We start from the raw sequence: 13,358 nt of genomic DNA on the forward strand, positions 1-13,358 counted from the left end.
ATTGATGAAGCCAGTACAGGTCAAGGAAGAAAAAGTGTGAAGTAAACCACACAAGTAAAAATGAAGAGGGAAATCAATCAGTGAATATATGCAGGGGCCGGGGTGGGCACTTTATTTCTAGTCTCTAAGTTTAACTACAAACAGGAGAACATTTTCTGGAATGACCTCAACTCTAATACTATCAAGTGATTAAAATCACAATAAAGAATAAACTATCCACAAGTATTCTATCCTCGTCTTTCCCCTTTAAAATTTCCACCTTGCATGTTATCTTTTTAAAATATTGTTTTTTGTTTCTTTGTTTTTTAGCAAATTGAGTGCTTTTACTCAGTGTTTGTTGTCCCCTGGTTTGAAAAGTACAAAATTCTGCGCAAAAATTGCACCAATGGCTAGGTGGCCCGGAGCACACACACCTGTGGTCACTATATGTGAAAGTATCCTGCAATAAGCAGTAACTCCCTGTACAGAAAATAAATGTTTGTCCACCTATTCTCTTAATGTTCTTAATGTGTAAAATTCCATTTTCCCCCAAATTCTTCAGTTCATAATAATATAGTCTGAAGGTCTTCTGGGCAGGGCAGTTTTGGGGTCCAAATGAAATGACATGAATAATTTCAGGCCTTATAGCCTGCATAACCTGCATGGTAGCAGAACTTCAACACTATCCTCACATCCAGGAGGTTTCTTTAGATTAAAACAAAACGGAGAAAGGGGAAAAAGGAGAGAAGAGGAAAGAAACGCTAAGACAAGAGGTACTGGCAAGAATGGACTATGATGGCATCTCTGAGGAGTCCAATAAAGAGCATCTCCTTTCTTGTCTAACGTGCAAAACACAGAGAAATAATATAACTACAAAAGCTAAAAGGCCTTTGTTGCTGATCAGGACTAAGTTGGGAGCTGTGCCATTTTGATAGGCAAGTGCACTTCCTGATACCAAATTCTAGAATTCAACTTAGACGCCCAGCATCAGCAACATTGGACCAGAGCAGGCCTCTTCACAAAGAGGCTCCTCTCCTGGAGTTGACAAGGAAAATGTGTGCCCCGGTGGGAAAGAGTAGGACCAGGACTACAATGCCCAGTTTTTTCTTCCCAAATAGGCCAATTGGATTAAGTTCTCCTGGAGAGAAGTGATGAGGACAGCAAGAGCAGGGAGGCTATGCAGGGAGGGGCTCCTCTTCCATGGATGGCGATTAGCAGTGGAGAATAAGCAGCACCCAACAATGTGATTCGGGATTTTAAACTAAGTCACCAGGCTCCTCTCTCCACTCTACTTCTCCCTTTGCAAATTTAGCTCTGTGTCCTTTCACTACAATGGATCACAGCCGTGAGTATGACTCTATGCTGAGTCCTGGGAATCCTTCTAGTGAATCGGATACTGGGGGGTTGGTCTAGGGCAGTGGTTCTCAACCTTCTGGCCTTTTAAATACAGTTCCTCATGTTGTGACCCCAACCATAACATTATTTTCGTTGCTACTTCATAACTGTAATGTTGCTACTGTTATGAATTGTAATGTAAATATCTGACATGCAGGGTGGTCTTAGGCGACCCCTGTGAAAGGGTTGTTCAACCGCTGGACCGCTGGTCTAGGGTGTCTTGGACACACTCAAAAAGACATGTGTCAGTCACGGAATTATATGTGCATTGAGAAGAAACAGAGCTCCCTCAAGCTTGGGTCAGAGGTCAAGATGTGCCCCAGAGATACGGGCTGATGTAGAAAAAGTTATGAGATTCCTCCAAATACATAACAACCTTCTGCTCAAATTGAACCAGCCTTCTAAAGACCACTGTCTATGTACAAGAGTGAGTGTGAATGTGAGTGAGTGCGAATTGTGTTTGGGTTTATGTGAGTGTGTGTGTGTGTGTGTGCGCACGCGCGCGCTCGAGCGCTGTGTGAGTGTGTGAGAGCTAGTGCGTATGTGTGTACATGTGTGTGTGTGTGTGTGTAGTGAGACCCTGCTGAGGGGGATGAGGGCCTTCCAGGGGTCTGTAATAGAAAATGCACAGCACAGCCATCTAAGTTTTCATCGAGGATCTTTGCACAAACCCATTTACAAGTGGGCCTCCAGACAGGAGTTGTTCCAAAGTTCGTAATAGTTGATCCAGGGCACAGTGTATATCAAAAAATCGCAAATGAAACTCTGTGGAAAGAGAAAGACACAATCAGCTTTCAGGGAAATCTCCTGCTCCGAGACCCTCAGTGGGAGTTCAGAACCATCGCAGAGGCTGCACACTGGCCATGTGGGTGGGGAGAATCTGCTCAGTCATCTGGAGGGAGCTGAAGGGACTGAGGGGGTTCGAGGCCCAGAACAGGAATGTCACCTGGGGCTCCCCCTGCCCAGCTATTTGGGAGCTGGAGCAGGTACAACTGGAAAGCCCTCCTCGGACCCCAGTCCCCAGACACACGCACTCAGGCACAGGGAGACTGTCATATTTGCCAGTAAGTGGTGCCACCCAGAGGAACCAGGAAAAGAGTGAGCAAATTCATGAAGACAAGGAGGCAATTAAACAATCCTCAGCGGCCTGGAGAGGGCAAGCCATGACCAGAACAAGGTCCCCATGGGGGAAAAAAAATGCTGCTTCCACTGAAGGCTGGGAATGGTCCTGGAGACCTGGAGGCCAGGGTCCAGGTCTGTGCCATAGCCAAGGTTGGGCGGGACTGTCCAATCAGAGAGCCTCCCTCCTACCCCCAGCACCTCTGGTGGTTTCAGCAGCCCTGGGGCTGTGCCCTTGCTATGCCCCAATCCACACAGCGGTAAAAGCTGTCAATGTCCAATTTGTGTTAACTTTTAAAGTTTTGACTTTTCTCCCTTTGGTTAGGAGTCTCTTTTCTGATGACTGCCACCACACACCTTCTTCATCTTCTTCTCGCTTTGTCGGGGGCATGAATGACTTTTTGTGCTGTTCTTTTTGCACTTCGTCCGGCTGATCTTTACGGTGGCCAGATACTCCACTCCTGTTGTCAGCTACAGAAAAGCATTAGCACTGTTAGTCTGGAGTCAAAGCATCCAGTTGCTGGCTCTCTCCAAGGAAGGCTAGAATGGAGAGTGAAGCCCCAGGAGCCACGCCCCTGGGTCTGGCTCACCCACCCAAGCATGGCCCCCTCCTCTCCCTCCAGCTTGAGGATGCACAGAGGCACTAAGGCCCCTGGTCAGTGCCCAGCATGTGCATAACCCATCCCCTGGCTCTGCACTGGACTCACTGCAACAGGCATAGATGGATCGCACCTATCCCCCCTGCATCCTCAGACAAAGTAGCCACCACATTGAGCTTGGCTGACTGGCAGTGCCAGAGCACCGCCAGGTCTGCACACATGGTCCTCAGAATGCATAGAACCAGCCACACCTTATCCCCCTGCTCTCCCAGCCCCTTCGGCCATGTCCTCCTTCTCTCCCCTCCTTCCCAGCCAACCTGATGGGAGGCGGTCAGCAACACAGCTCAAAACATAAGCTTGGAGGACTCAAGTGGGCTGCAGTGTAACTTGTAGCTATGCAACTTACATATCCCTTGCTCCCAGCCAGGACTGGAATTACAGTTCAAGTACTTTGCAATCCATTTGAAAAGTCAAGAGAAGTGCAGCTGGTTGGACATCTATCTAAGGAGCACCGAAGAAACAACATAGAGACTGGAAAGAGAAGGGGAGTCACGGAAAGGGGGACCCCCACCCCCCCGGAGCAGGTGCTTGGCTGAGAGGCCGAGCAATATCAGCAGCATTATTTACAATAGCCAAGATCTGGAAATGGCCCAAGTGCCCATCAGCAGATGAGTGAATAAAAAAGCTATGGTATTTTTACACAATGGAATACTACATGGCTGTAAAAAAAAAAAAAGAAGGAACTCTTACCCTTTGCAACAGTATGGATGGACCTGGAGAGTATTATGCTAAGCTAAATAAGTCAGTCAAAGAAAGATAAATACCATATGATCTCACTAAGATGTGGAATCTAATGAACACAATAATCTGATATACAAAATAGAACCGGGAGCATGGACACGTGGATCAGACTGGCTGCTGCAGGAGAGGAGAGGGGTGGGGATGACTGGATAAAGAAGGTGGAGCAATTAGCTAAAGATCATATGTGCATACCCCATGGACACGGACAATAGTTCGGTGAAGGCCAAGGGAGGGGGAGGTGCCTGTGGATGAGGTGGGCAAAGGGGGGGAGAAAGGGGGACATCTGCAATAATGTCAACATTAAAATTGTTAATAAAAAGCCCATAAGCTTAGGACTCTGATTTGGAGCATGTGTTCTCCATACAGGAATGCTGTGACCTTGAGTTTAGCAGCCTTAGTTTCCTCACCGACAGAGTATAGGTAATAATTATGCCTATTCTAGGAGGTGTTACATGACAGCGGTTCTCAACCTGTGGGTCGCGACCCCTTTGGCAGTCGAAGGGCCCTTTCACAGGGGTCACCTAAGACCATCCTGCGTATCAGATATTTACATTATGATTCATAACAGTAGCAACATTAGCAACATTACAGTTATGAAGTAGCAACGAAAATCATTTTATGGTTGGGGTCACAACATGAGGAACTGTATTTAAAGGGCCAGAAGGTTGAGAACCACTGGCTTAAGAGAAGCACACATTTCACTGAATGCACAAAATACATTTCAAAGTAACTACATAATTACGAATTATTAAATGTTTTAGCAAGTGTTGGGAACATTACTCTGAAGTAGCAATGGAGTTGGGAGAGTGTCAGAACAGAAGACAGAAGAATTGAGCTCAAGTTCTGGCTTTAACCCCTGCCAACTTTATCTGAGCAAGTAGAGTCCCTCCACCTACCTGAGCCTCAGTTTCCCCATCTAGAAAATGGGAAGAATAGTGCCCATTTGCTCTGATGATGTATGGAAATGGTGAATATATAAACCATGGAGAATGCACACAAGAGCCACTTCCTGTCGTTGTGATTTGTCTTCTTGTCGTACTCATGTTCAAGTGCAAGATCCGAAGATGCAAGGGCAAAAGACTGGGAAAGCCTTTGGTGGCAGGTAAGGCCTACACACAGAGGTGAAACTAATTCATGGTTTGTGTTGGAAATGGCTGAATTTTCCAGTAACCGTGGGGACTAGTCACTAGAGAGTTCTGCCTGGTGAGGGGAGAAGCTCCTAGAAGGTCCTGCTTCCTTGTCCAAATGCAGTGGCCAACCACATAAGAAGGCTTGTACTCTCTGCTGTGGTGATAGAAGGAGAGAGCGCTCGTACCGCCCCTGAGAGGAAAGCGCCACTACAAAACCTCAAGGTGTACAGTGTGGCTGGGGGAGGAGGCCTGAGGGCGGTACTGCCACCCTGGTCCCCACGTCTAAGGGAAGAACCTCAGGATGCAGAGTTCCTGAGTTCTTCATGAAGGGACAGTTTCATCCAAGTATTGTTGGCAGCTTGCAGGGCTTGTGCCAAGCACTGTCGCATTGATGTTCAGCACATTCTGCATGTATGGAGAAACTAAAACATTGGCCATAAATTTAACTAACATTCCAATGAATGTAGTGCTTTCTTATTCATTATAAGACTTGACTGTTAAATAATAATAGGAATTATCATAATAATACAAATGTTTTCATAAATGCTGCTTCACTCTTTTCTGCCTACTTTGCAAGTGAGTCAACTGAGGCTGCAGGTATGGATGGCACTTGACCAAAATCCCATGATTAGGAGGATCTGGACGTCAAACTCAGAAGGTGCTCACCTCCTGCATCCCTCTGTGAGGTATTAGAACAAACACAATCATGCCGTAACAGGTGTGGGGATGCCCAGGGATCCTTGCCCCAGATCACCCAGCTACCAAAAGGTATAGTCACTCTGACAATTCATCCATTTGAATGGCATCACATGTTTACTCACAAACAACTCTTTCAGAGGTAACTGTTAATGGCAATGGATTGATTCCACAAGACAGACCTGAGATGGTCAGATTTATCCTTGGGAAGACAAGAGGCGAACAAGCCAACTTCCACAAGAAAGTTGGTCAAGGGCTGCCCCCTTGTGGCTAAGTCACTTCAATGTTAGGCTTTAACAAGCCACAATTTTGTGGCAAGTGTGAGTTACTGAAAAAGAACAAGCTGATGCCTATGAGGCCCATTTGTGTCTCATTAACACTGCCCATCCCTCTCTGCCCCCTGCCCTGGCTGTTTTCACCCATTCCCACTGCTCCTCTCTTATCAGTCCAGCGATTTTCAATCCATGTGTCGCAAGAGGCACACCGGTGTGTCGTAAAAAATTTAAAACATGCAATACCTGACTATTTAGTCAGGGGCACTAATTTCTTTTCCATTAGATTATCAAATAAAAGAATGACAGCAGCCAACACAACAATAGCCATCCGATGTGAATGAATCAAAATTATACATATTTTTGGTCAGATAGGCAAAAAATGTTACTAATTACTTTATGTGTGCCATGGTATGAAAAAGGTTGAAAATCACTGTTCTAGTCTATTAATTTTTTTATTAGTTCAATAATACATAGTTGAACTAAGATGTAGTATTGCCTTTGACCTAACTTACATATTTTACTGACAAGGAGAAAATTCTGAGATGTTCTAAATTAAATTACAGAGGTCAAAGAGTGAGAGAAAAGTGACGGAACTGTTCATCTGTTAATGGCTGAAGGTCAACTAACAAAAGACTGCTCACATTCCTTCTGTCCTTTGGAATTTGGAATTAATTTCCAGTTGGCTATTTCTACAGATTCTATTAGCCAGGAACCATCAAACTCCAGGAGCTCCAATTATTGTTTACATGTGGGCTTCCCAGAATGCTGCCCGCAGCCCATCAACAGGAATGGACATTTCTTTTAAGAGACTCTGCACCTACTTCAGAGCTGGCCCTGCTTTCTCCCACCACTTCTCCTGTAGCTCATGTAAATTCTTTCAGAAGGCTTACATCTTTCTTTCCCCTGCCCCCACGTGATGTATAAAAATGCTTGCAGAGTCCAAGACAATGGATTATATGTGTCTTTTCCACCAAACCATCTGCTGGTGGTTTGGACTTCATGCCTCAAGATCGATCTTCTTTTTGGCTAGCACTTTTAAACTTTCAGTCATGGAAGTTAAAATTGTTGTTTTTAACATTACTATCTGACCTTGAGGAGAGGTTAGACAAGCAAAAGTGATTTTCAAACAACTTTTTTCATCCTCTATCATCCTTCAATTGATATCAGAAAATTTTACACAAAAAACAAATAAAAGAAGAGATGATCTGATTGAAGCCTAGCCCTCACTCCTCTTGGTCTCCTCCTGTTAAACAAACAAACAAAAACAAAACCCACACCTCTGTATAATTCATTTTCTATAGAACACAACTAGAAAGTCCAGACTTAGATTTTACAGCCCTGGACATTGAAATACTATTGTTGAGGGGAACCTACAGAGAACACTTATATTTTGCCAAATGAGACTGTTAGAGAAAACAGCCTGGACAAGATGGTGGCACAGGTAAATGCGGTACTGGGAACCTCCCACAACCACATCAAAAATTACAATTAACTTATAGAACAACCATTATTCAGAATGCCTGAAATTTAGCTTTACAGAAGTCCTATAACTAAGGATATAAAGAAGAAGCCATGTTGAGACTGGTAAGAAGGGTGGAGCCATGAAACAAACTGGTTCCATACCCACATGTGGTGGTTAAAAATCAGGAGTGATATCTTGACTACAAAAGCTAGAGGAGCTGCTTTCTCCCAGACAGAAGTGCTGGCAGATACTGTTCCTTTGCTGAGCCTTTTGCCCAAAGAGCTGGCAGCCCGGTGCCATATCTAAGTCTCCATCAACCTGGCTAACACTGTTCACCCTGCCCTGGTAATTCCCTGAGACACTGCCTCACCCAACTTTGGGGCCCATTCAAGCAGTTTCCAGTGTTTTTTCCCATACAAGTGACTTCTCTTGGCTCATGCTTCAGATTTTCCTAAAATCTCTCAAACAAGCAGTGTCTGGCTTCCGCATACCCTTTATATAATGCTAAGTGACCCCAAGGCCAGCACTAGTGGTAGCCAGACTTGGTTCACAATTTGGCTCACAGTTTGGCTTTTTCTGGGCACCTCCTAGTCCAGGAAAAGCAGCAACCATCTGTAGACCATGCTGGGCCCAAGCAGGGCACAGGTGGTGGCTGACCTTTTACCTTCCAAGAGGTCCCAGAGCCAGTGCGCATGGTGGACAGCTTCATAGCATGCCAGATTACAACCCAACAGCCTTCATGAGTGACACACTAAGGGTGCAGCCTCAGCAGGCACCAAAGCCCCACTGAAGAAAATCCTGAAGAAATGGGTTCAGCCCCTGCAAGCAGCTCCCCCATTGTAGTTGCCGCCAGTCTTTGCAGCTAATCCCTCCCAGTGATATGCCAACAGCAATTAAGACTCAACTACAACAAGACAGCTCCTACAGCCCACACAAGGGCCATACCTAAAGCACCCAACATGGGTGACTGGGGAGGCTGTACCCCTGGACCTTGCAGGACACTTACTATATTAGGCCATTCTACCAAGTCTAGGAGACATAGCAGCTCTATACAATACATAGAAATAAACACAGGGAAGCAGCCAATATGAGGAGACAAAGAAACAGATCCCAAGTGAAAGAACAGGAGAAATCTTCAGAAAAAGAACTAAATGATGTGGAGGCAAGGAAGTTACCAGGTACACAGTTCAAAACAGTGCTTATAAGGATGCTCAGGAAACTCAGTGAGAACTTCAACAGCATAAAAAAGACAAAGAAATCATAAAAAAAGAACCAGCAGAAATGAAGACTACACTAAACAAAATAAAGAATAAATTAAAGGGAATCAAGAGTAAAGTAGATAAAGCAGAGTATTAAATCAGTAATTTGGAATATAAGGAAGCAGAAAACACCCAATCAGACCACCAAAAAGAAAAAAGAACCCAAGAAATGAGGATAGTGTAAGAAGCTCCTGGGATAACTTCAAGCATACCAACATTTGCATCATAGGGATGCCAGAAGGAAAAGAGAGAGCAAGAAATCGAAAAGTTATTTAGAAAAAATAATGATGGAAAACTTCCCTAACTTGGTGAAGAAAATAGACATAGAAGTCCAGGAAGCACAGAGTTCAAACAAGATGAACCTAAAAAAACCCACACCAAGACACATCATAATAAAATGCCAAAGGTTAAAGACAAAGAGAGAATCTTAAAGGCAGCGAGAGAAAAGCAGTTAGTTACCTATAAGGAAACTCCCATAAGTTTTTCAGTTGATTTCTCAGCAGAAACTTTGTAGTCAGAAGGGATTGACATAAAATATTCTAAGTGAGGAAAAACAAGGACCTACCACCAAGATTACTCTATCTAGCAAAGCTATCATTTGGAATTGAAGGACAAATAAAGAGTTCCCAGACAAGACAAAGCTAAAGGAGTTTATTACCACCAAACCAGTATTACAAGAAATTCTTTAGGGTCTTCTTTAAGGAGAAAAAGAGAAAAAAAGATTAAAAATATGAATAGGTCCCAGGTTCGATTCCAGTCAAGGGCATGTGCCTTGGTTGCGGGCACGTCCCCAGTGGGTGGTGTGCAGGAGGCAGCTGACCAAGGCTTCTCTCTCATTGATGTTTCTAACTCTCTATCCTTCTCCCTTCCTCTCTGTAAAAAAATCAATAAAATATATTTTTTTAAAAAGTAAAAATATGAATAATAAAATGGCATTAAATATATATCTGTCAACAATTATTTTAAATGCAAATGGATTAAGTGCACCAATCAGAAGAGATACAGTGTTTGAATAGGTTACAAAACCAGACCCTTATTTTATGCTGTATGTATGTAAGGGACTCATTTCAAATCAAAAGACACACACAGGCTTGGTCAGTGTGGTTCAGTTTGTTGGCGCATCATCTGTACACAGAAAGGTGGTGGATTCAATTCCTGATCAAGGCACATACCCAAGTTGCAGGTTCAATCCTCAGTCAGGGCATATATAGGAGGCTTCTCTCACATCAATGTCTCTCTCTCTCTCTCTCTCTCTCTCTCTCTCCCCCTCTTTTCTCTCTCTCTCTCTCTCTCTCTCTCTCTCTCTCTCTCTCTTCCCCTTCTTCTCTCTAAAAAAAATTCAATAATAAATAAAATAAAATAAATAAGACACACACAGACTGAAAGTAAAGGGATGGAAAATGATATTCTCTATTTCTAAGTATTTATTCAAAGGAACCCAAAACACTAAATCAAAAGGATCTATACATTCATATGTTTATTGCAACAAGATATAAAAGCAACTTAAGTGTCCATCAATACATGAATGGATAGCCCAGCCAGTGTGGTTGAACATCAAACTATGATCCAGGAGGTCCTGGTTCTATTCCTGGTCAGGGCACATGCCCAGGTTGTGGGCTTTATTCCCAGTGGAGGGTGTGCAGGAGGCCCCCAATCAATGATTCTCTCTCACCATTGATGTTTCTATCTCTCTCTCCCTCTCCCTTCCTCTCTGAAATCAATAAAAATATATTAAGAAAAAAAATAGATGAATGGTTAAAGATAAAGATCTATACAATGAAATATGATTCAGCCATAAAAAAAGAATTAAATCTTGCCATCTGTAACAACAGGGATAGACCTAGAGAATATTATGCTAAGTGAAATAAGCCAGTCAGAGAAAAACAAGTAACATATGACTTCACTCATATGTGGAATTTAATGAACAAACTGAACTACCAAGCAAAATAGAGATAGACTCATAGATAAAGAGTAGGCAGACAGCTCAGGGAGGGGTGGTGGTGTTCGGGTGGGGGTGGAAGGATTAAGCAAAATAGAAAGAAAAAAAAAGGCTATAACAAAAGACAAAGAAGGGCCCAGCATTGGCATCATAGGGGTGCCAGAAGGAGGGGAGAGAGCAAGAAATCGAAAAGATATTTAGAGCCCTAACCGGTTTGGCTCAGTGGATAGAGTATCAGCCTGTGGACTTAAGGGTCCCAGGTTCGATTCCAGTCAAGGGCATGTACCTTGGTTGTGGGCACATCCCCAGGAAGGGGGTGTGCAGGAGGCAGCTGATCGATGTTTCTAACTCTCTATCCTTCTCCCTTCCTCTCTGTACAAAATGAATAAAAAAAATTTAAAAAAAAGATATTTAGAAAAAGTAATGATGGAAAACTGATGGACAGCAGTGTGGTGATTGCTGAGGGGAGGGGAGGAGAGGAGGTGAAGGAGGGTATGGGGCAGATAAATGGTGATAGACGGAGACTTAACTTGGGGTGGTGAACAATAATACAGCAGGAGTCCTCAAACTACAGCCCGCAGGCCACATGCAAATACAAATATTGTATTTGTTCCTGTTTTGTTTTTTTTACTTCAAAATAAGATATGTGCAGTGTGCATAGGAATTTGTTCATAGTTTTTTTTTTGTTTTTTTTTAAGTATAGTCCAGCCCTCCAACAGTCTGAGGGACAGTGAACTGGCCCCCTGTTTAAAAAGTTTGAGGACCCCTGCAATACAGTGTACAAATGATGTGTTGTAAAATTGTGCACCTGAAATCTGTATCATATTGTTTACCAGTGTCACCCCAGTAAATTCAATGTAAAAAATGGGCAAGAATGGGGGTACTACCCATATTCAGAGAAACCGAGATACAAACCTGCACATAACTTTGAAGTACTTTGTCTACTCGAAATAAGTAGGTGTCATTGCTCACATTGTTGTAGTTTTCAATGAAGAATCTGAGTGTTGAATTCATGTTTTTCTTGCTTGTGGACTTCTCCTGGAAGCCTCCCCACCTTTGAAAGTGACCCAATTTGGCCGTCAGGACCAGAGCAGCCAACAACAACAGAAGGTTTCTCCAGCATTCAGCTCCCATGTCCGCAGCTTCAGAAACCGCCTATCCACTGCACCTTCAGGCTCGCTCGCTGCTCATCCACAGCCCTCACCAACGCAGCCTTTCCCCGGAGACAGCTGCCTGCATTTAAACAGAGGCTGAGACCCGGGCCTCTTCCTTTCAACACCCTGCCCACAACTTGACGGAAGGACCAGACAGAGAAGTCTCTCTGCGTGGCTGTCCAACCTACTCTCAGGTCAGGTCATTTCCCACACCCATCCGGTTCTTCGGTGTTTCAGACAGGCGTAATTTCTAAATACCTGCCAAGGTGGGTAAGACCTTCTCCCTGCCTTTACACCTACAAAGGAAGAAAAATCTAAAACAGACCTCTGCAGTACTATGCAATAAGACCCGAGCCGAAACCAGTTTGGCTCAGTGGATAGAGCGTCGGCCTGCGGACTGAAAGGTCCCAAGTTCGATTCCGGTCAAGGGCATGTACCTGGGTTGCGGGCACATCCCCAGTAGGAGATGTGCAGGAGGCAGCTGATCGATGTTTCTCTCCCATCGATGTTTCTAATTCTCTATCTCTCTCCCTTCCTCTCTGTAAAAAATCAATAAAATATATTTTTTAAAAAAATAAGACCCGGTGTATTGGACAGAGGAACATCATTCATGGAAATAGGGAAAGGCTTATGGAGAACATGATGTTTGGACTGGGATATAAGAAATCAGGGGCATGGAACAGGGTCAGGGGCATTCTACTTACCTACTTTGGGTTCCAACTATCTCACCCAGCCATCACCTATTTCCTATGCTTCTCTAGAGGTTCTCTGTACTCACCCGCCAGCTACTCACCACAGATTTCTGCCGGCTGGATTTCTCACTGTGCCTGCAGGCCCTGGCACTGGCTCAAGCTATCTTAGTATGAGCCCAGCAGAGCTTTGTGAGGTAAGCCCCACCCGCCTCCTTGTGAGGGAGGAATACATTGTGAACTTTACTTATTCAGAATTTAATCATGCACTTGTGATGGTTGCCAAGTGGGAGGGGCCATGGTGGGTGAGTGAAAAAAGGGGAGGGATTACATCGTATAAATGGCTGGGTATAAAACAGTCACAGCGATGTAAGTACAGCATGGGGAATATAGTCAATAATACCGGAATAACTATGTATAGTATCAGATGAGTACTACTCATTGAGGTAATTACTTCATAAGTTATGTAAATGTAAAATAACTATGTTGTACACCTGGATCTAATATCTGTCACCTGTAATTGAAAAATTAAAAATAATATTTTTCAAAAAAGAAAGTTGATTTCTAAAGTTTGGGTGTTGCTTATAAAGGGAAGGAATGTCTCCTGTACCCTCTTTGGGGCTCTGGGTTGGCCTAAGAATTAAACTGGTATAAGACAGAGTAACCAGAGGAAAACACACACATTTAATTGAATTTTTACGTTTATGTGGGAGACCTGACAAGAGCATGGCAACCCAAAGAAGTGCTCTGAGCAGAAAGCTTGTATACCTGTAGACAAAGAAACAGATTTGTAAAGAATTGGCAAGACAAAGGAGTTTGGGTGAGGGGTAGTAAGTGGTAAAGAAGTCTCAAGGTTTGTTT

The 13,358-nt window shown here is 43.7% G+C and overlaps 1 protein-coding gene across 1 annotated transcript; it reads right to left on the reverse strand.

Annotated features, from left to right (window-relative positions):
* Positions 1–2,049: 2,049 nt before the first annotated feature.
* On the reverse strand, positions 2,050–11,788 carry CSTL1 (cystatin like 1; the record flags this gene model as incomplete). The annotated part of the gene is made up of 3 exons (XM_081096439.1): positions 2,050–2,139; positions 2,851–2,964; positions 11,570–11,788. The coding sequence occupies 3 exons, from the start codon at positions 11,786–11,788 to the stop codon at positions 2,050–2,052; spliced, it is 423 nt and encodes a 140-aa protein (XP_080952565.1).
* Between the last annotated feature and the right edge of the window lie 1,570 nt (positions 11,789–13,358).

This window comes from Myotis nattereri, assembly GCF_964212035.1.
Source record: "Myotis nattereri genome assembly, chromosome: 8".
NCBI classification, from domain to species: Eukaryota; Metazoa; Chordata; class Mammalia; order Chiroptera; family Vespertilionidae; genus Myotis; species Myotis nattereri.